At 36.2% G+C, this 24,632-nt stretch overlaps 1 protein-coding gene across 3 annotated transcripts in view; it reads left to right on the plus strand.

Moving 5' to 3' along the window:
* Positions 1 to 24,632, plus strand: part of RIMS2 (regulating synaptic membrane exocytosis 2) — a 355,739-nt gene that overhangs the window by 81,475 nt on the left and 249,632 nt on the right. For all 3 annotated transcript variants that reach the window (XM_079795974.1, XM_079795973.1, XM_079795972.1), the window contains one exon: positions 762 to 1,072. In XM_079795974.1, coding sequence (XP_079652100.1) covers positions 762 to 1,072 — 311 coding nt within the window. The remainder of the gene's footprint in view (positions 1 to 761; positions 1,073 to 24,632) is intronic.

A 24,632-nucleotide genomic window follows, 5' to 3' on the forward strand; every position in this document is an offset into this window, starting at 1 on the left:
TGGGGTTAATTTGCATACTCGCCCTGATTGGCTGGTGGGCATGGCTTGGCTGGTGGGCGTGGCTTATGTAGCGGAGTGATGGCTAATTTGCATATTACCATTTTATTAGAGAGGATAGTAATCTACTGAAAGTCCAACATATATTAGGCATTGCGTTAGACATTTATTTTTTATTTTCTTAACTTTATTGTGGTGACATTGGTTAATAAAATTATATAGGTTTCAAGTGTACATTCTATGATACATCATCTGTACATTTTATATAAATTATTTTTAATCTTCAATCCTCAAAACCACACAGGAAAGTTAGTATTATCATCTTTAGATCCATATTTTATCAGTTAAGAAACAACTTTTATCGATATGAATATTTAGTTGATATGAATACCTTGTTAGAAGTTTGAAAAGTTTCTAATATTTGAGTTGGTATTTAAACCCAAATCTGTGGAGCCTCAAAATCCATTTTCTATATACTGCACTATGCTCCTAATTTAAATAAAAAATAAAGACTACAATAAACAACTATTAATTTGTTTGGTATTTCTGCTGCCAGTAACCATTATCTATCTATATATAATATAATTATTCTGGCAAACTTTAAAGAAAGGACGTGTGATTTAACTAATGGCAGCTATTAATCTGGATTACATTTTAACTTCAGGAAGAATCACCATAGACTCTTTTTGTTGAATTGTCTCTCTTTTTGTTTGTTTATAACTTTTGGAAACACTAATTTCTTTTCCCTCTGTATTCATGTGCAGGTTATGTGGGTATGCAATTTGTGCCGAAAACAACAAGAAATCCTCACTAAGTCAGGAGCCTGGTTCTATAATAGTGGACCTAATACCCCACAGCAACCTGATCAAAAGGCTCTCCGAGGACTGCGGAATGAGGAGGCGCCTCAGGAGAAGAAGGCAAAACTGCACGAGCAGGCCCAGTTCCAAGGACCCTCAGGTGACTTATCTGTACCTGCCGTGGAGAAAAGTCGATCTCATGGGCTCACAAGACAGGATTCTATTAAAAATGGGTCAGGAGTGAAGCACCAAATTGCCAGTGACATAGCGTCAGACAGGTAAACATTTTGCTTCATCTTTAGGTAAACATCATTATTTTTTATCTTTATTTCAAACAGAAATAAAAATACATGAAATGTTTAGGCAACCAGTTGTCGAAATGTAATGTCAATGTCCATATGTTTTGTATAAATGATGAAAGTGATGTTTAGGACTTCAGCCGTGACAGGTTTGAACAATGTGAGGTTTGATGAGGGAGTGTTAGGTTATCAGTTTTTCCAGAAAAAGAAGTGAAATAAAACAGGGAACTTAGATAGGAGGTTATTGTCAGAGGGGAGAAACTGGGATAAGAGCAATGAGAATGAAGAAGAGGCTGGATCGATAGGACCGGCTGGAAGTGGGGAAGAGAATGGGGAAGGTTAACATTACTTCTAAAGGCTCTACCCTGGGCTGAAGGATGAGGTGGTTTTCCAAGCAGGTAAATACAGATAAAAGGGTTTTATGAATTTGATGTATCCATGGCCTAACTCTGTTATTACTATTTTGGCTCAATTTTATGGCCTTTTCCTTGACAAAAGTGTTAGACTTTTAAAAATAATGTTTATGGTTCTTATATTTCCTACCTTTGGAAGGAGAAGAATGAAAAGATTTGCAAGGGAAGATTATTTTTATAGTCCATATTTCTATTTTCGAATTAAAAATTTAAAGGAAAATCTGGTTTATACCGTATGTATTTTTCAGAAATGGCAGGTACGTTTCTGGGTGAACAAATAGGAAGTCATGCATTTGTGGAAAAACAAATCTGAATTGTACTTATAGGGTGGTGGGTTCTGAACAGTGTTAAAACAGGAAAGATAAGTGGGAGTCCCTTTAGTTGGTGCCTCAAGCTGTCACACAGATTGTGTTGCTAATGTCTTGGAAGAATAACAAAATGATGATGCACCAGTTTTTGTTGTTTTTTTTTGCAAAAGTAAAACAGACAATGTAATTCTATCTTCGGAAAAGGCCATGGTGATTTCATGGCTGGAGTACTATGAACACATCTCAGTGCAGAATCTCAGGAACCTAAGAATTTCAGGGTAGGAAGATCATCTTAGATTGAGAACTTAAGCACACAAAGGTTTGAGGGCAGAGAGTTTATTTGGGTGGTAATGTCAGAAACCACCTGTAGGGGAGTGGAAAATGATCCAATGAAGAGAAAGAACACAATACTGGGTGCATTTGAGAGCAGATTACCTCTGTTGGCGATTGTGCCTCAGTCTTACTGGGACTTCTAGGAGACAGGGTATCACGACCCCAGAGTTATTCCACATGATGGGCTAGGAGGCTGGGTTATTTATCTACAATTCTCTATTGTTATTGGCCTAGGTCTGTTCCTGGGGAGGGAGGCGGGGCTTGTTAACTCTCTGGCCAAGCATGTTTCTGTTGCCAGAGAAAGCATTCAGGCGAGTATTACAAATATAAGAACAAGTTTCTCTGTAGGGAATGGTGAACGATGAAGCAGTGTTGGTTGGGACAGTAGCAGTATCTGTAAAGTGGCAGCCATATGGCCAAGGTATATGAGCTTAGATGAAGAAAAGGATGTTAACCAAGGGCGGTAGGATTTTAAATGAATGACTTAATAAAATAGATAACATTGGCTCATTCTTCAAAATAGATAGCTACACTAGATCGTCTCCTTTGGAGGTTAAAAAAGGTAGGTTTAGGAAGAATAAAAGGAAATACTAAAATACTGGGTCACATAATATTTTTTAAAGCTTTACAATGCGTATCATTAGGAAGTTGTGGATGTTAAAAATAAGTCCAACAAATTTTTGAGTAATTAATTCATCATTGTAGGACACTAGAAATATATCACTAATCTTTGAAGAATGTGGTATTAAGAACAAACATATATCCTCCAATATCATCTGTTAATGCTTGTTTCTTTGACACAGTACTAGCCTGAATAAACAGTACAATTCGACCCATTGTGGGGAAGCAAGATGTAGTTACTTTTTTTTCTTTTTGCCTACTGCCCCTGGCTGCCATTACTAATAGAAGCATACTTTAATGACTCAATGTATTCTATAATTATGTCCTTCCTTTCTTTTTCTAAATATATTTTTATTGATTTCAGAGAGGAAGGGAGAGAGGGTTAGAAACATCAATGATGAGAGAGAATCATTGATTGGCTGCCTCCTGCATGCCCCACACTGGGGATGGAGCCTGCAACCTGGGCATGTGCCCTGACGGGAATCCAACCGTGACCTCCTGGTTCATAGGTCGATGCTCAACCACTGAGCCACGCCAGCTGGGCCATGTTTTTTCTTTCTGAAGCTCACATAAACCAAACCAATAGCTCCGCTTGTTTATAAGAAATACTTCTAGTCAGGGAAGAAGTTAGAGTTTAATATCAAATTTGGAAGTTACGCCTAGAAAATGGAATTGGTTATAATTTATATAAACTTTTGGAAGATAGTTTTTCAGAATAATTCAGTCCCCTTACTATAAACAAAAAGAGCATTTGTTTTATTATTTTTAAATGCAGATTCTATAGTAGTTTATTAGGCATAAATCCTTTGAATTCTTTCCCCTGGAGCAGGGGGGTCTACAAACTATGTTCCTGGGGCTCTATCTGGCTTGCCCCCTGTGTTTCTGTAAATAAAGTTTTATTGGAACACAGCCACAATTATTTATTTACTTATTGTCTATGGCTACATAGACTCAGCTACAACTCCAGAGTTGACTCCAGAGTTGAGTATTAGTTATACGAGGCCATATAGCTCTCATAACCTAAAATATTTACTCTCTGACCCTTTACAGAAAAGTTTGCCACCTCCTGCCTTAGAGAGTAAGTAGTTATTTATTTTATTTATTATTATTTTAAAGTAAGTTTTTATTGATTTTAGAAGGAGAGGAAGGGAGAGGGAGAGAGAGATGGAAACATCAATGATGAGAGAGAATCATTCCTTGGCTACCTCCTACGTGCCCCGCACTGGCAATGGAGCCCGCAACCCGGGCATGTGCCCTGGCCTGGAATCTAACTAGCGACTTGCTGGTGCATGAGACTATGCTCAATCAACTGAGCCACACTGGCTGGGCAGTAGTTATTTTAATTTCTCCTTTCTTTACTCAGTTTTTCTGTGTTACTGTTTAAATCGTTTCAGTTAAGCCTGTTTACTTATTCCCCTCCCTCCTCCTCCTCCTCCCTGCCTCCTCCCCTCCTCTCTCCACATCTCTCCCTTCCTCCCTCTCTTTGTGTCTTCATTTCTCTCTCTTCCTTCTTACCAGAATGGGTCTTCTAGGAGTATTTAAGTTGAACAGTGAAATGGAGCTACTGATAAGGAATATAACTCCATTTTAAAGTATTACTAGTAATTTGTTTCTTCAGTACCATTCAAAAACCATTTTAGTGCCCTCAAAAAGAGAAGCTTTGGTTCAATTAAATTTAAATCTTTATGGACCTAGAACTATGATTGAGAAATAGAAAAGTATGTTATGTTTCCTAATTTTAAGAAGCTTTATTTTAATTTTTAACTACCTGCTACAGTAGTTTGGACCTATTTCTGACTTTTTAGTTCTACAGGTGCTTTCCTCATAGACTGTTAAAATTAATTAAGTTAATAAATACCCACTTGACCCAAGACCTTAGCTTTGAGTTAATGAATATTTACTTAGTTCATTTATTCATAAAAATGGCAAGTGTTTATTATCAACTTAAATGCAAAATATTGTTAGATATTTTCAAGTGTTTTTTTTTATTTCAAAATAATTTTGAAATAATCATTTTTTATGTGCAATTTGCTTACCCTTACAATGTCTACCATGAGTGCCTAGTGGTTTCTTAGCCTTTAAATTACATGCATAACCTGGTGATCTGATTAAAATATAGATTTGAATTTGGTAGGTCTGAGGGAGGACCCGACAGTCTGTATTTCTAACTAGCTTCTAAGTGATGTCAGTACTGCTAGTGCAGACTAGGAGCAAGGACAAAGGCATCTCGAAATCCATTAGCGAGGGAAACACCCCTGGCCTTTCATAGCTTAGTGGCAGTTGACCTCTGTAGCACTACCCCCGAGAGGCATAACACAGTGAAATTTTGTGGTTCTTAGAGGCAACATAATTCCACATTTGAGTCTACTGTCCTGCCACATTTATTTAGTGGGGGACAGAGGTGGAACCAGCTACCTGGTGGCAGGTTGAATACATTCATATAGCTGCAAGCATCTGGCTCCTTTATTATGACATATAGTAAATGCCTAAGTATCTACTTATTTAAATACTAGAGGCCCGTAGCACGAAATTTGTGCCCTCGCAGCCCCTCGCAGCCTCAGCTGGGTCTCGAAGCCCCGGCTTCGTCCGGAAGGTTCGTCTGGAAGGTCGTTCGGCTGTTGGGTCTAATTAGCATATTAGCTCTTTATTATATAGGATGCTTTAATTATTATAAACTACTTACCTACTTCCCATTTATTATAGTTACACATGCTTAGCCCTTGTTCCACCATATTTATTGAGTGGGCAATCTTTTCTTCCTACTGATTTGAGATGCCATTTTTTATCATGTATATTGATTATTATATGTTAGGGTATATTTATAGATATTCTGTATTGTTCTTTTGACCAATCTGTTCAAAGCTTATATCTAGTTTCAAAAATCCCATTTCCGTTACTTAAGCAAACTCAACCATTAGTTGAAAGCAAGAAATTTGGCAACATGAACTTTACTAATACATTTAATTTCATAGTTATTTAACTGCATTCTACATGTGGTATGTATTGGATTATGCAATGAGTACATTTTGAAGAAGTGGGAAGACCCTGGTGAGTGGGAAGATTTGTTTTTAACAATACTTCTTCTAGTTTTATAGCATGAATATATTAGTGGCCAGAGTGAAAAGGAAAAGAGAAATAGTAATTATGATAGAAAGGGAGAATGAAATACCCTTTCCCCATAATACATTGTTGGAAACTGCACTGTCAGTCAAATGACAAGGGGTCCTTTCAACTTTTGAAATGATGATTATATATAAACCTGTATTCATTATTTTTGCCACCAGATGGCGAAGTTGCACCCTAAAAGCAGAAATTCAATTCTGTGATTATATAATTGCAGAGGTGGTTATAGACCAGTAAGTGAATTAAGTTGATATTTGAGATTGTGAAAAAAAGGATTTATTGTGTAACATTGCTTTTCCTCTTGAAATATGATATATATTCTCAATTGTTTATCTCTGATTCCGAGATCTCCATGTACCAGACTTATATTTACATCTGGAGGTGTACAGTCTTACCTCCCCCCCAAAAATACTTCAAAATCAAAATATCCTGAGTCGAAGTACCTATTTATTCCCAAGTAGCGGCTTCTTTGTCATTCCCTAGCCTTGCTGATTGTAACATCAGTTGTTCTGCTTCCTAAATTAAGATACTTAGGTATTTATTTTCTAATCCTCTTCCTCTTGATTTTCATATTCAGTTTCAGTTAGTATTTAATTAAGTTTTTGGTCAGTTCCATCTCTATTATATCTCTTGTATTCCACCCTTCCTTTTTAATGTGGATATTGTCACTGCCCTGTTTATGCATTAACCACGTCTAGCTTTCTTTCCGGCTTCCTGCTTCCCAGTTTATTTGCTTTTCTTCATATTCTATGTTGTTTCCAGAATTATGATTTTAATTATAGATATGCTGAAGTCATTTATTTGCTCACTTTTGAGGCCTTCCCATCACTGATCAGCTGCCTCCTGCTTGGCCCCTACTGAGGATCGAGCCCACAACCCAGGCATGTGTCCTGTCCGGGAATCGAACCATGACCTCCAGGTCCATAGGTTGATGCTCAACCACTGAGCCATGCCGGCGGATCCTAAATTTTACTTACATGAAGCTTATTTTCCAGCAATAATTATATTTTTTGCTCATAAAGGATTCCTTTATGAATATAATTCCTTTATTTATATTTATATATTTCAGCATTTACCACTGTCTGCCCTTTTAGTATACTTGTTGTCAATGTTTCTTCCCCTCTTACTAAATTTTGAAAAACTGGAGGGCATACTGTCCTTTACATCTTTGTTTCCGTACATGCCTAGTTTAGGTTCTAGAAATAGTAGGTATTCATTGAACGTTTTTTTTTCCTTTTTATTGAATTTATTGGGGTGACACTGGTTAACAAAATCTCACAAGTTTCAGGTGCACAAATACACGACACATCACCTGTACATTGTATTGTGTATTCACATCCCACGTCCAGTCTCTTCCCATCACCATTTATCTTCTACACCCGCTGCCACCTTCCCCCACACCCTTCTTTTCGGCAATCCCCACACTGTTGTCCGTGTCCATGAGTGCTCATTGAATATGAGTTGAAATAAATTGAATCACCGAACTGACAATTAGATAACCAGGTCTTTCCCTTATCTTTTACCTATTACAACTGTGCTGTGTTTGCAACAATTGAGTTTATTTATAGAATCCAGTACAGTATTTTTCTCTGCCTCCTAGATTAAGAGAACTAAATTATTGGTTGTTACATATAAGATTTATCTCTAGAGTTCTGCTGTTTTTTAGACATCCGCAGTGATGATGGGCATTTTAAGTGCTTTAACATTTTTCAAAAGAAATTCTTTTATGTCTCTTTGCTTTGACCCATCATACTTTAGTCTGACTTCAAAGAATTTGATTTAATACCTTGCTGTTTTGTACTTTCTACAATCTATTGGGTAGACTGACCTATATTGCAGTTTGTCAGGGCCAAGTCCTGGCTTATACCTGTTGTCCCAGCATAATTATTTAGTTTATTTTTTAAAATTTATTTAAAATTTTTATATTTTTTATTGAATTTATTGGGGTGACATTGGTTAATAAAATTATACAAGTTTCAGGTGTACAATTTTATAGTACACCTGCCTATTGTATTGTGTGTTCACCACCCCCAGCATAATTATTACGAGCACACATTTGACTCTCTTGGAAGATTTCTATGTGATATCTACTGAAATTACTGCATAGTAATTCTTAGACTTATGGAAAGTTCTCTATGGAACTATATTGCCGAAAATATTACTTCTGGTTACTTAGCCTACAATATTTGTTGAGTGTATACTTTATAATATCGTAATATAGTAACATAGTAATATAATAATAGTAGTTTATATAGAGAAGTACAAAGACAATAGAAGATGTTCTGTGTCATAAGAATCTATAACCTGATAAGTCAGGATTAATGATGTAATTATATAAACATAACTATTAAACTAACATAGCAAAATATAACTTAGAAATATATGGAACCAAGTAGGGTAGTTTGGGGAGGTGTTTTTTTAAAAAAAATATATTTTTAGTTATTTCAGAGAGGAAGGGAGAGGCAGAGAGAGATAGAAACATCAGTGATGAGAGAGAATCATTGATTGGCTGCCTCCTTCACACCCCCTACTGGGGATTGAGCCTGCAACCCAGGCATGTGCCCTGACCAGGCATTAGACTCTGATCTCCTGGTTCATAGGTCAGTGCTCAACCACGGAGCCACACCAGCTGGGCTCTATCTTCTGTTTAACATACTAGAGACAGAATGAGATAGTTTGATAGAATACTTCTTTCCAGTTTAACCTTTTGTACTGTCCATACATGATCTTAGAACTATATTTTCTTTCAATTTCAACTCACCTTTATATCATCTGCCTGTATCTTTGAAATAATTTCAGTGACCATTCCTCTATGTCTCTGTCTGGATTTGGTGACTTTTTACTTTTCATGTGGAGACATTTGATCATAGTTATTTTCCTTTGCCTGATATGTAGAAGTTTCACCTTTTAGTCTGCTGTACTCTTGGTTTGTCTTTCTTATTCAAAATCTAAGGGAGTTGATTCTTTTAGAGTATGACTTTAATATATTGATCACTTGAAGTACAGTAAGTCCTCTCTTAATGTTGTCAGTACGTTCTACAACTTTAAGGGAAACAAAACATAATGAAACCAGTTTTACCATAGACTAGTTGTTATAAAAAAGAGTTAGGTTCCTACAGCATCTCCTCAATGCTATAGTGAAACAATGTTGAGTGAAAGGAACTGAATGAAAGGAGGTTATTTGAAGACCTGCATTAGTTGCTTTTCAGTCATACTTCAAATATTATAACCCAATATCCATTCTCCTAATAGTGATATTTGACTGACTGAGACTCTATTTACTACTATTTCTTAAAGGCGTCTATAAATTATTTTTTTTAACAAGCTTCTTTTGAGTGTCATATATTCCCTTATAAAACTATATATAGTTGTGCTTTGGTATTAATAATTATAATTTAGTAGTAACATTAGAAGGAAAGTGAAACTAGAAACACAGTAAGATGGGGTAATTTGTTAGCCAAGTGGTAGTGGTTTTGCTAGCCAGCTGCATTCTTTTTTAAGCTTTTGCTGATAAAATCATTGGTTAACACTGAAATTACTATTTTTGAGACTCCCTAATGTATTCCAACACTAATGTGCATCTTGGATAACTCAAGTCATTCATACATTAAAAGTATAAAATTTAATTAATTATAACAGGTTATTAACTAATATTAGCATATATGTTCATCTAATCCTTTCCCACTGATCTTACAGATTTATTGGTAGCAGAAGTGTATGTGTGAGTCTGTACAGTGGACTCTGGGAGTATATTGCTTCTAGTCTGACTTTTATGTCAATATTAATGTTACAGACTGACTTTTAGGGTCTCTCACCCACCTCTCCCCTTACCGTTTGGCTCTCCCGATATATACCAGGTGAAGCAGTTCTGATATTGGTCAAGGATGTCATGGGCAAGGCTACAAAATTGGACTGTCATACTGAGGTGGACAAGGGTGAGGGTTGGTGAGTGTAAAAACTGTGTTTTAGATTTTTTAGTAAAGTGGATAAAGTGGTAAGAAATGAAACTGATTTGAGGTAAATGCCTACTTGCATTTTGTTCACTGCATATTTTCATCTTTTATAGCTGATGGGGTAGGATAGGCCTGGGATGAAGCAGTTGGGAAGTGCCCTTTGGAACCTCAAAGAGACCAGACACTAGATTTGTCTTGTTGAGTACTGAAGCTTAACGAGCAAGAATAGTCTTTTTAAGGCTCATGTAAGGTTTAGCATATCTCACTAGAATTAAAAAACAGGGAGTCGGAATCAAAGCTTCAAATGCAGATAAAGTTACATTTTCTTATTTGATAACTTTAATTGTCCAAGGATTTAGGCATCTAAATTTATCAATCCATAATAACATGAATTAATGGTTTGTCATGGTGGAGCCTTAGAAGTCCTTTATACTCATTTGCACTGTAGCATCTGTGCTTATAGTCTCTGCCTTTCTGCCTGTTACTATAGATAAGCACTCCCTGACCTAGCTTTGCATAGCACCCTCCTATTTTTATCTACTTAAGAATATAGCTCCTGCCATTCCCCGAAGTTGTGAAAGTATGGGATTGGGTGGGGAATAGTTAAACATTTACAAATATAAATGATTATAGTTTGAAATTTCAAGCTAAATGTTATGGAAAGCTGAATAACTTGAATAATTTCTTCAGTTTTAAATTTCACTCTATACAGGGAGCCATGACTACTGCTTATTTGTTTTAAAAATGAGAACCCTACTTGCAGAAAGTAAATTACTTACCTTTCAGCATGTGTCAAATATAAGAGGAAGCAAATACAAAAGGCAGCTGAGATTAGAGCAGTGGTTCTCAAACTTTTTGGTCTTGGGACCAGTTTGCAATCTTAAAAATGATTGAGGACCACATAGAGATTTTGTTTATATGGATAATGTTTATGGATATTTACAACATTAGAAATAAAAACAGAAAAGAATTAAAACATATCTTAATTAATTTCAAAACAACAATAAACCCAGTGCATTTTAACTAATCCTATCGAGTGGGTAGAATTCTATGTTGACCTGCAATGAGTTTTACTCTTACCTCAAGTATGTCTGGAACCTATGACTGGCTTCTAGCTAGTAGACGGTGGGACAGTCACTTCTGTGATTGCATTACATTGTGTGAGTCTGTGTCTTGGTTGGAAGCAGGAGAGGCTTCTGCTGGCTTTGAAGAAGTAAGCTACCATGTTGGGAAGGTCTGTGAACGAACCATATTGCAGGAAACTGCGGGGGCGTTTCTAGGAGCCGAGAACATTCCTGGCTGACAGCCAGCAGGTAAACGGGACCTCAGTCTTAGAGCCAGAAGGAACTGAATTCTGCCAACAATCACTTTGAGCTTGAAAAATAATGTGACCTGGCCAACACCTTGATTATATCCTTTAAACCATGCTTGGACTACAGAAGCTGTAAGATAAAAAGTGGTATTTGTATTTTTTATTTTTTTAAGCCATCAAGATTGTGGTGACTTGTTTTGCAAGAAGAGGAAACTAATAGAACATATTTCAAAAAGGAAAGGAAAACTTAGTGAGAAAATTGGCATTCTTTTACTTCCTTTTGCAAATCCCTTTAATGTATGATCTAGTGGAAGACAGCTGGATTCTTTTATCTCCTGTGTTCAGTTTCTTGGGATAGCATGCATGATGTAACTTCTGGAAAACTCCGCTGTATACCCATGAGAGAATAAGAGTTCAAAAGGCAAGGAGCATTTTGTGTTATTATGAATATAGGTTTGACCTTGCAGATTCTAGTGACCTCTCTGAGGTCACTAGACTGCATTTTTTTTTTTTACAATTGCCAGATTAGAAATTTTTAGTAGTCTCTTATTCCATCACCAATAGAGTATTTAGTTGTATATGGGCAGGATTATATAAGACAGACTAATCTATATGGAACTCTCAGCTTCCTTGCTTTTTTTTCCCCTTGATTTCTGGGTATGCCCTTGAGTTTGTCCATGTGGTTTATTTCCTCTGCTTGTCATGGTGAGCAAACGATCTTTACTAACTTTGGTTTCTAGGAGAAATAGGTGGCAAAATGTTGAACAGGTAGTGGTTTGGGACAAGGTTTTTCTTGAAATGATCCTGGCATCTTTTGACAGTAGCATTTGCCTACAAAGGTGCTGTAGCCATTGAGAGATTTGATTTAAAACTCAAGAGGAGTTTTTTAAATGTATTTTTTTAAAAATTTGTAAGACATTTATAGAAATTGTCTCATTTTATTTTTAGTGATATATACTCATTTTTATGTGTGTCTATATGTATGCATCATTTGGTAATGGTAGTAGTGGGTCTTTCTCTTGTTTTTATTTTAATTTTGTGTGATCTCTTTTATCACTAGAAATCCTGAAGAATGACTTAGTTTCAGATATCTCAAGCTAGCTCAATATATAACCATTTTTGTTAGGAACATTAATATAGAGTCATGCGGATTTCTTTAGTAATCCAAGGCTTCTCCAATTAAAAAAAAAAGCAGCAAAAATAAATGGTGTAGAGAATAAACATTGTTGCTACCTCTAGTGAAGTATTTTTATTTCTGTGACATATACCCACATGTTTTATCGGACACAGTTGGAAGTTGTAAGGTGTGATTTGGAGCATTTTGCCTGCAAAGATCTTTCAAGGTTGGTTTGAAGGTTATTGGTGGAACAGTTCTCACTGTGCTTACCTAATTACACAGTGCTTGAACTGGAAAATTAAACTTAAGGGTACTCTCCCCCTCTCTACTGATGCAATCCCCTGCCACTTTTTTCTTTTCAGTTCTTTTTTTTATTATAATTTCACCCGAGCAGTTTTTTTGTTTGTCTGTTTCTTAGATACTAGTTTTCAACTTACTTTTCCTCAGTAATATTTTCAAATTCTTCTTGAAATTTCTATTTATCCAATCTCTTTAATGTTCCTCATAGTCTCCTTTTTCTGTGCATGAGAACTGATTTGTGTTGATAGAGCAAGATTGACAAATTTTAGTTATATCTCTCAGAAAAAGTTTGTATTTTTCATACAGCTAAGACGGTAAGGCTATGGAATATATGGCCTCAAAATTGTTGTGATGTAAAATAACTTCTGTGATATATATCTGAAATTCATTTATCTAAATTATTTGACATGATTAAAAGTTTTGAGGCATGATTAAAATCCTTGTCTGGAAAGTAGTAAGAAACCTGTTTCTTTCTGGTTGACTTTGCTTAATAAGAATCAGAGTCATATGAGTAGGGAGGATTATAAAAGTTTGATCTTTCTCATTTTAGTATTTCCCCTAAATATATTTTGATCCAGTGTTTATTCTCTCAACATATATGGGGTTTGGAAATTATGTTTATTTCCAAAGTCTACATTGACCTTCTCATTTGTATTTTCACAGCATACTTTCTCTTTTACATTCTGGGACACTTACAAACTGTAAAGGTAGTTTGCATTTTAAATGAGAGCATCCATAAGGAGTTGCTGAATGTCAAAGACGTGGTGGTATTATGTAAGGAGTACTGGCCTGAGAGGAAGGAGATGTGCATGCTCATTCTAACTCCCATCACCAACCACCTGGACCAAAAAATGCATCTTACTTCCTTTCTGCAAAACGAAGGAGCTACTATCCTATTCTAAATGTGCTAGGATACCATTGTTTAACATGGAGCCCTAGGGTGGTGGTGGTGGTGGGGGGTGGCGGGATGTCCCACTGACAGCCTTAGCGCTGCCATGGAGGCGGGAGAAGCTCCTGCCACCGACTGCGCTCGCCAGCCATGAGCCCGGCTTCTGGGCTTCTGAGCTTCTGGCTGAGCAGCGCTCCCCCTGTGGGAGTGCACTGACCACCAGGGGGCAGCTCCTGCGTTGAGCGTCTGCCCCCTCGTGGTCAGTGCGCGTCATAGCCACTGGTTGTTCCCGGTCATTCTGCCTGTTAGGGTCAACCTGCATATTACCCTTTTATTATATAGGAAGGATTCTGTTGTGTAGAGAATGGTTTGTGGGGGGTAAGAATTGATGCTGAGAGAAGTTAGAGGAGTCTATTGAAGTAATCTAGGAGAGAGTTGTTGGTAGTTTGAGCTAGAATTGTAGTAACAAGATGGAAATGTTGGTGGATTTATGCTTCACTTAGAAGGTGGAGTTAATAGAAATTACTTCTGTTAGATTGGATATGTGTGGTCGGGCATTAAAGAAAGAAATATCTTCTAGATAAATCATGATGTTCTAACCACAGAACCACACCGGCCGGTGCTCTGTGTCCATTTTTCAGGGGCAGGCATATCTAACTACATATTTTAAGTTGATAGGACTGAATCAGAATACATGTAAATTTGCATGACTTCATTTGCATAAGGTCTCCTGCTTTGGCTGAACCAAGACTAAAAAGGGGAGAAGGTTGATGAAGGAAGGTTACAAGATATCTGCTCCCAGTCCTTATTCGTGGGTCCTATAGAATGAGGGATTTCAGGCTAAAAGAGCCTGGGAACTTTCAGAATTGTTTTGAAGCACAGGGTCATAAGCAGTAATTATTCAAATTCCAGATGACAGAATATGTAACAAGGAATGGGTCATTTTTCTTAAAGGCTGTCTTTTATTGGCTTCTAGGCTACCATACTCTCCTGATTTCCCTCCTACTTCTGTGTCTGCTCCTCTTTTCTCTCCTCCACTCATGTCTTCTTTACCTGATGGCTTTATGTGGAAATAGTTTCCTGGTGCTTTGTCTTATAATGCACCCCCCTGCACCGCCCCCCCCCCCCCCCCCCGCCACACACACACACAGCTTCCTCCCTTCCCCATTTTGAACTTTCTTTTTGTGTGTGATTTCATCTACTCTCTTGGTTAAAATTATTACTAATATGCTGATGCTTCATGAATTTATATCTTCAGCTGAGAACTCTCTTCTGAACTCCAGAGTGACACACTCAATTGCATACTCATCTGTCTTTTTAGCTATCTTGCATGCTACTTAAATTCTACAACTCATCATCTTCCCCTTCCTTCTCCCTCAATGTGCTCCTCCTTTAGCATTCTCTGTCTCAGCAGGTTTGAAGACTATATGCTTGGTTACTTAAGAGAGAAATCTGAGAGTCATTTTTGACTTCCCTCTTGACCTCCATACACCACCTCCCTCCCACCCCTGTGGTAAATCAATCATTATGTCTTGTTGATTCAACATCTACTTTTTTAGTGCTCCTTTATCTCCATCTTATTGTGATCATTTTAATCCAAGCCAACCAATGTCTTTCTTTGACTTCTGCGTTAGCTTTCCAATTGATCTCCCTGCCTCCACATATAGTGAGATAATATTTTGCTATGTTTTTAGTGTCTTCATTTTCCCACTTTTTCATGTGTAACGACTAGAAGGAAATTGCTTGAAAGAAAGAAATTGCAGATGGGAACTCTTGGTGGCCAGTATTATTGCATAGTGTTTTATTGTTCCCATATTTTGCTAAACACGTTTATAGTGGTGCCAATGATTATTATTTCCAATTTTCTTAAGATAACAATGTGCCGTCAGTATTTCTTTACTGAAGAAACTAGGGACACTTGGAAGTTATTAGGTAGTGGAGGTGCCTTGTGAAGACATTTTGCAAGCTTAGGCGTGAGTGCTTGGCGACCCAAGGCTATAAATATCCCTTATGCTGTGGTTCTTGGTGAATGTAGCTATTAGAGATGGAGTTGGATCTTATTCATATTCATATAGCTCCCTGAAATGGTAGTGTTGCTTTCAGTGACTCTCTTGATAGTTATCAAGGGAGCATATGCTCAGGACTCGCAGTCGCAAGACTGGAGAGACTTAACAAATTGTGTTTTCAGAGATCTTGGTTCTCTTTCCTCTAAACCATGGATATTTGTCAGATAGTCACTCCGGACATTTTTGTTCTTGAGCTTAAATCTAGGTTTGGTACTCAATACCTTAACTCTTGCATCCAATGGGAAAGATATGCCTGCTGCTGCCGGTTTGTAGGTATAGGAACTGCTTGGATGAGTTACCCTTTGAGACAGCATGGAGGGACCCGGAGAGTATGATGCTAAGCGAAATAAGCCAGTCAGAGAAAGGCAAGTATCACCTGATCTCACTCATATGTGGAATCTAACGAACAAAATAAACTGATGAACAGAAGAGATATAGAGACATGGAAGCACGGAACAGACTGATGAATCTCAGAGGGAAGTGGGGGGGGCAGGAAGATATTAACCAAAGAACTTATATGCATATATGCATAACTCTTGGACACAGACAATAGTGCGGTGAAGGCCTGGGGAATGAGCGGGGAGGAGGCAGGGAGGGGGATAAGGGGATATCTGTAATGATTTGAACAATAAAGATACATTAAAAAAAAAAAAAGAGTTGCTCTGGCACGGGGCTGTTGAAGCAACCCTGTAATCCCTCTCATGATAGTGCAGCTCACACCCAAACTCCCGGAGGATTAGCCCTCTCATTTCTGGTCTAGAAAGAGGAGACGGAGGATAACGATGGTGGTGTGGCTGCATACATTTGTGGAGCTTTCTCTGTTCCTTTCTGAACTAGATGGTAGGAACTGGAAGGTATCTGTTCTGTAGCAATGGTCAAAACTAGATACAGAGTTCCAGCCCCAGGAAATACTCCAGAATTTTTTGTGCATCAAAAACAACCGAGCATCAACATGCTTTTAAAACAAATACCGCATGATCTCACTAATATGTGCAATCTAATGAACAAAATAAACGGACCAACAAAATGGAACCAGGAGCATGGACACATGGAACAGAGTGTCCGAGGGGAGGGCGTGGGGGTGACTGGGTAAAGAAGGTGAAGGGATTCGCTAGAGAACATATATGCGTACCCCATGGACACGGACAATAGTGTGGTGAGGGCCAAGGGAGGGCGAGGCAGAGGTGGGTGGGGGTGGGCAAAGGGGGAGAAGAGGGGGACACCTGCAGTAATGTCAACATTAAACATTTTAAATAAAAATTGTGAAAAAAAAGTGTTATGAAAACTGCTGTAGGTATTTTGAACTAAACTTTTCTGATTTTTATTTGAAATCTTTAGATTTATAGTGGGCTTATTTGGGTCTGGGCAAGTCTCTCTTCTGTACCTGGATATACTGTGCGACCCACACTGAGTTGAAGCGGCTATATACCATTGCTAATGGATATAGGTGTCTTTACTGAATGCCCTTCCCTCACCCATTTTGGAAATTTTGTCACCTGCCTTTTATTTCTTTGCTTATTTGTTATCCCTGAGATGAATGGGTCTGTGGTTTTGGCTTCGGGAAATATTATAATGCCAGACTTTCATTTGCAAAATATGTAATAATTCACCTGGACCATAATTCTTCTAAGCCCAAGATTAAAAAAAAAAATTTTTTTTATTGATTTCAGAGAGGAAGGGAGAGGGAGAGAGAGAGAAAAAAATCAAGAGAATCATTGATTGGCTGCCTCCTGAACACCCCGTACTGGGAATCGAGCCGGCAACCCGGGCATGTGCCCTTGACCGGAATCGAACCTGGGACCTTTCAGTCCACAGGCTGACGCTCTATCCACTGAGCCAAACTGGCTAGGGCTAAACCCAAGATTTTAATGAGTCAGATGCTACAGATAGTGGAACAAGAACAATGCAATGGAAGAGTAGTGCAGTTATTTCAATTATGTAGGTAACGCTACAGATCTATATTTTAATAAGATGAAAAATTTCTTTAGCGTTTTATGGGATTTGTTATACATAGATTATACATATTATATAACCATATGGTTTCATTAATTGATCAGCTATGTTTAGATGTTTACATGTATGGAGCATTATAATAGAAAAGATTGGCTACTGTTAAAAATTCAAAATAAAGCCAGGCATCTTTAAAATGGTAAAATTTAAGTTTTCTCATGAAAGTGACATTTGAGCCCTTAGGGACGAAGAGGAGCAGGTGAAAGCTGGAGAAAGCACCTGGAGGGTGTTGTTGAGGGTCCTCAGAGGGCTGACCAATAGAGCCTGCTGTGCAGTGAGACCTAGAGAAAGGCCGTGGCTACGTTGTTTGCTCTTCCCAAGGAGTTATTTAATGCTCATTCCAGTGATGGTTCCCTTGCTTAGACCATTTTGGAAACTCTTCCTGACCTTACCTTCAGATCCCATTTTGAAACACAAAAGAAATTTTCTCTTTGAAAACAAAGAATGTTTGGCTGTGTAATCAACCTCTTATTTAATAGACTTGCTTCCAAAGGGCTTTTGATTATTTATAGAAATTGAACCTACCCACGGGGGGGGGGGGGGCGAGGGGGGACACACAAATACACACATATATTTATATGTTTTATCACAGATAGTATGAGCTTTGAAATTAGGAATTTTAAAAATGTATGTTTCAATTTATAGAAATGGATCTTTCAGAAATGTGAGAAATTTTGAGATGTTTGCTCTAACCTAAATATCCTTGATTGATCATTGGCAAGTGGTTTTTCAGTTCATCTATAGAGACTGGTCTGTTCACAAATAGACGTGTGTATTTATGTGTGTATGTGTGTGCCCATGTGTGTATGTATATAGAAGAGAGAAAGATAGGGAAGGAGCATTTGAAATGGAGTCCACAGTTGAAGGCCTTCATTCAAATCTTTTATAAGCTGTGTGATCTCTAGTCCCCTACAGCTTCAATATGATTTTATTTATATGTGAAATCTAATGAACAACATAAACAAACAAAATAGAAACAGACTCATGGATACAGCAAACAGACCAATAGCTGTCAGAGGAGAGGAAGGTTGGGGGCTGGGTAAAAAAGGTGAAGGGATTAAGCAAAAAGAAACCACACAAAAACTTGTATACACAGACAACAGTATGGCGATTAACAGAGGGAAGGTGGGGGAAGGAGGAGGTAAGAAAAGGTAAAAGGGAGATGAGTGGTGATGGAAGGAGATGACTTTAGGTGATGAACACTCAATACTATATGCAGATGATGTATTATAGAATTGTACGCATAAAACCTATATAATTTTATTAACCAATAAATTCAATAAAAATTAAAAATAAATTTTAAAAAATTATAGCAACATTACCACCCACTCATGTTTTCTGGATATTAAAAAATAGATTTAGAAGTACTTTGTAAACAAAAAAAAATACTTTATGTGTGTATATATAGTTCACAAATAGATTAGTGTGCGCCTATAAAAGTTATTGCTTAAAAAATAAGCAAAATAGGAGCACTTTTAATTGAGGACAAACCCATAATTGGACATCTTAGTTTATAAAAAAGTTAGTTGTTTAAAATTTTATGTTATAGAATATTTATTTTTGTGTCATTTAAAAATGTGTATTATTACATGCTTATTTTGTATTGTTCTTTTGTGACATGTTTACTCATGTCAAAAAAGAATTCACCCATTTAAAAATAAACTCCTTAGTGTATTTACATGCCTATTTACTGATAGTGGTATGTGTACGGAAGGGAAGAGAGGGAGTTAGGGCTAAAAGTTGAGGTAAAAGAGAAGGGTTTAAAAGGGATGCGTCCGTTAAATAAATGTAATGGTTCAGGAGCAATTAAAGATCAAGAAACATTCATCTGTACAGTGTGTTGATTTTTAAAATTTGGATTACACACTTCTAGAACATTTTTTTTTTAGTAGAAAGATGGATGCACCTGGACATAGAATAACGCAAGATTTTATCTAAACCAGAACTACTCGTTGAGAGGGGAGGGTGATCTGGGGTCTCCTTAGACTATTGGAGCCTCCAACAAACATCCTTTTCTGAAGAAAGCTGTGGCCATCATTACCGAAATCAATGAATAATGGCGATCAAGTCTCACTGGCGTTAGTTGTGCTATTTGAATTGTAGGAATGTTGATATTCATGTGTGCTGCTTAAGTGATTTTCAATTGATAGGGTTCCCCCTCCCCCCTGATAAAATTACATGAATAATCATGTAGTCACTATGTATAGCCTTTAAAAAGGGACATTACTGACTTTTCTTAGAAAAAATACATAAATGGAGACATTTTAAAATTAAATAAGAAATTAAGACGATTTCCACATGTTTCTTTAGAAGAAGTATGGCACTGTTAATGCAGGCAGTAAAAGCTCTATGGCCGAACAGCTTTTTATTGCTTCAATGATATCAAAGGAGACACCACTTATTTTCAGAATGCCCTGGCCCTATGCAGCAGCTTGAACACTGAAGAGACCCATATACTCTGGGTCTTATTGCCGGAGTTATTTCTTTTTCAGGGACGGAGGGAAGGGTCGGAGAATGCATCATTTCTCTTCCTTTTACCTGGTGGTAGCATTGAGGCGATACCTTGCCCCCATTTTTATTCCTTAGACTTTACTGCTGGCAGCCAGATGTGCTGAAACTCCTGACGACAGCATCTATTCATTGCGCGATTTTAATAGGCTTAGAGAAATATGAGTAGAGTACATGAAAGCAGCTCAGCTTCACACTTCAGCTGGGGAAGCCCAAAAAGCTCACTGCTGTTTAGAATTCTTGCTACAGTCAGGAGAAAGCCGAAAGCTGCTCGGGTACTGAATCTTCTACGACTGAATTAGAAGAATAATGACTGTACAATTAACTACCAACCTCTGCTCATTTAAGCACAGTTTTTACAGAGCTCAGGAGAAATATGGAACTTGATTGGCATGTTTTTATTTGACAGCGTGTGCAAATAGATGACTTTAAAGACAGGTGGTAAGGAAAAATAAGAGAAGAGAGAGAGAGAGAGAAAAATAATAAAAAAAAAAGAAAGAAAATGCAATTTGAGACATTGCGCCAGGTCTGCAATTCTGTTTTATCTCATTTTCATGGGGTTTTTTCATCCCCACCAAATATTTTGCAAAATGAGCTTTTTGGACAAACGCTGAATAATAATACAAGGTAAGTAAAGCTAGACTATATTTTCTTTTAGTATTGGTATTTTCAGAATACTAACCTTATATGTCAGTAAAAAATTGTTCTGTATTAAAATGTTAGCATCATAAGGGTGTTGTCTTTTTATCTGAAATACACAATTTTATGTAGTGTTCTTAATTGATTTTAGGAAGGAAAACAGGCTTACTTTAAAGCACAGAAAGCATCTTAAATTTAACTAGGTTGACCTCTGAAACATGCAGGCTGTTTCATGATTTCATTTTCTAAGAAATGAAAGGATTAACTTAAAATGCCTGACATCTTTCTCTTTGTGATCATGGCAGTTATTATATTGCATATATGGGGATGGGGCTACATAATCATGCATGATTTGCTGGAAAATGTGAATTAGCAGTTATGCATGCTCTTTGTAAAACATGCGGAAGATGTTTTCTAGGTCTGAGATATTTCTCTATGCAGGGATCAATAATCACTTTTAAACAGGCTCTATTATGGAACTGCTAGTAATGATTTGTATTAGATTGGCTAGTTTGGAAAGATGCTTTGTTATAAATTCTATTGCTTTTCAACCTGATGTGTGTGTGTGTGTGTGTGTGTGTGTGTGTGTGTGTGTGTGTGTGGTGAAGGTTGTTAAATTCTGAACATATGTTTTAGATGGTTTCTCTAGCTTATGGTTAAAGAGCTAGCCTATTGAAGAATGCTTTTAAAATGCAGTTTTGTCATCCAGTTTTCCCCTCCTTTAAGTTGCTTGTCTTTTGAGAATTTCTAATGATATATGCCTAGTATAGAAAAAGAAAAGCCCATTTTAACTAAATACGTGTGGGGAAAGACTGAGAAAGAAATGATAATGCATTGAAACCTTCTGGAAATCGAGGGAAAACTAATAGTGCACAGAATATTGAGTGGTTTTGCAGATCTCTTCCTTTTAGGGTCTTTGAACAATGTGAGGCAGCCTATTTTAGAGATGAAAAAATACCTATTAGCAATATATGTTTTGATTTTACAAATGTAAAGGAGGCTTTATAAATTTCTAGGCATTTAAAATATTTACCGATGATAAATATATCTATGACCTTTTCATTGAATATGGAGCAGCATGTCTCCTTTTAATAAAATTTCACATCTTTCCCCAGTACAGTTCTGTTCAATTAACTAATTCTATTTTTTTAATATTTTATTTTCAGACTAATGTAAAATATATAACAGCATGTGAAATGCAATGCTAGGTTATCTATAGTTTCAGATAGAAAGATAGTGGGTTTTCTTAGCAATATAATATTTAAGTGTATGATTTATGATAAAAATAATCTGTATTGATTTAAGTATGGCTTTCTTAAGAATTCCTTGACCCAAAGCTACTAGAGTTTTAGGATATGTACTCATCCCTTATAAATATTTTCCGTATTTGATTTATCTTTTCTTTTTAATGCCAAGAATTTATATGTTTAAAAATGTTAATATTAGGACTGGGTATATATTTATTTTAGGAATTGTGCATAGTATTGAATTAATTTTAAAGTAAATGTTACTAGGTTTAAAATATGAGAATATCTATTTTTTGAGGGAATTATGTGAACCCCTATTACTTCACATTTGCTTTGGCCACAAGTTTCTTTTAGCACAAGTTGTCATGCTTATAATTGCAATGCTTTCATTATTAATCTGGAATTTTATGCTGCGGTAATTAAATATTAAATTGTGAAGTTTCTAAGCATTCTGTAAGACCAGTCTTATTTAACTTTTTTTAACCTAAATTATCTGAAACAATTAATAAAGAATTTATTCTGTTTTAGGGGAAAAACCCCCAATTCCTATGTTCTTCACTTCTTGGTCTTCTAAAAACATGACTTTTCTTTCACATGTAGATCTATTGATCTTCATAACTAATCAAGTACTCAATTTACTTACAACGTAAGTCAAAACCAATTTAAAAATAGTTATTGTTTTAGAAGTATGAAGAGTAAAAATAAATTTATAAGAAAGTACAGTTAATAAAGCCTCCCTCCACATATTTTAATGTTTTGGTTACTTTGTGTTCAGGTCAGACACAATGGTCTTTTAAAATTATTATTCTGCATAGATGAAAAAAAACCAAAACAGAAATACCTAAGCATTACCATTTCAAGTTAGCATAGAATCAGAAAGTAAGACTTAAAACAAAATCATCCTTGAAGAAAAATTAAAAGGAAGAATAATGACTTAGTATGTCCATCAGAAGATGTTATCTTACAACTTAAAATTTTTTCTAAGTAATGAGACTTTTAACTTCATGGACTGGACATGATGCTTTTGAGATCTGAAGCATCAATTATATGAGTGTCACCCCTGGGAAGAACAGTTTGGTTATTACTACATGAATAGTTCTCGTTTGTTTGGACTAGTCGAAATGGAATATTCAGTATTTGTATTGTGACATTAATTCCATCTTTAAACTGATAGAAAATAACATCAGGGATATGGACAATTAGGTTATATTTTCTTCTGAATTGCTTTCTAGGATAAATTACTAGAATAGTATTATGTATCAGTTGTAGACAACGTATTATCAAAAGAGGACTCTTTTAAAGTAGTTTTCTTGAGACTTTTTCTAGGTACCCCATCTTATCCCAAAATCTGCAGCCCAACCTTCATCAGGTTGTCAGATGATAGGGAGATTTACTTCTATGACACATTAGCAATAAAAGATTAAGATGAAAATCTCCCAAAATAATTGCTCCAAAAACATTTCCAGATTCAACTTGCAAAGGAGCAAAGATTTTAAAGACACCAATAATATTTTATGTATCATAAATCACTAAACTGGAGATTAATATAGATTGTTAAAGCATTTTATTACCTAATGAATAATTGAAATTTACTTGTGAGTGAAAATCATTAGAATATTTTAGGCTAACTTTTTGTTGGAAACCATATAGTACAACCCTTATGTTTCAAATTGTAAGTTTTTAACTTATTCTCTCATCATTGTGGATCTTGAGTGTCATTTTAGGGCATAAAAGAGGTGGCAGGATATCTTATGTTCTTTTACAGTTAAAATGAAACAACGGAAGGTCCAGCAAGAAAAAACCACACACAGTGTCTATGTCCTATGGCAATCCACTTGATAGGTTTTGATGAAATGCCACTTTAATTTAAACTCTTGTTATCAAGTTTTCTTACTGTGAACTCATTTCCCCCGAAATAAATTAATCCGGATACAAAGATAATTGCTTTTATTGCCAGTAGAAAAGTCCTCAAGTATTAAATGCATTATGAAATCTAAGTTTTGCAATATTGTCTTTGGAAGGAAACATAAATATTGGGATGCTAGAGGTATATTTTTAATACAGTTCACTGCATTGAGTAATCAATTGCTTTGAACATTATTCAAAAGATGATGACTATCTTTTGTGATAAAATTTCTGGAAAAATGTGCTTAATACCTCCCAAGTTTCCCCATTTACTGATTTTTAGTAATCTTTCTTGTACCATGAAGAAATACGTATTTTCTTCCAGATGTAATTATGTGTGAGAGTGAATTAGCTGTGCTGGTTGGCCACACAGAGGCATAATAGAACTTGATTTACTCGGACTAGATATTAAAGACAGTCTTTCTCTCCTTTCCTATGTATGTGCAGACTTTCATATTAAATGTAAGAGTAAAAAAACTCAGTAGACTAAAGAATATTTGGATTTGTAGTAGGTATTTTTAATTGTAAGTAAGTTAACCATAAGTTCGGTTTTGTCTGAACTAGTCCTAGTTTATGCCTGCTATCTTCCACTCTTTTTTATTAGTAACACTTTTCTCTCTCTCAAAAGTGTTTATTGGACAATAAATTATGGAGCTGTTCTCATTATAAAAAGAAATGGAAAGCTTGAAATCACCTAGTGTAAATGGATTCTTTTCCACTGAAACATTTTCACAGTTCTAAAACCTTAATTTTACTTAAAAATAGAAATATAAAACTGTTATTTATTGAATTTAT

This window comes from Cnephaeus nilssonii (assembly GCF_951640355.1).
Source record: "Cnephaeus nilssonii genome assembly, chromosome: 18".
Lineage (NCBI taxonomy): Eukaryota > Metazoa > Chordata > Mammalia > Chiroptera > Vespertilionidae > Cnephaeus > Cnephaeus nilssonii.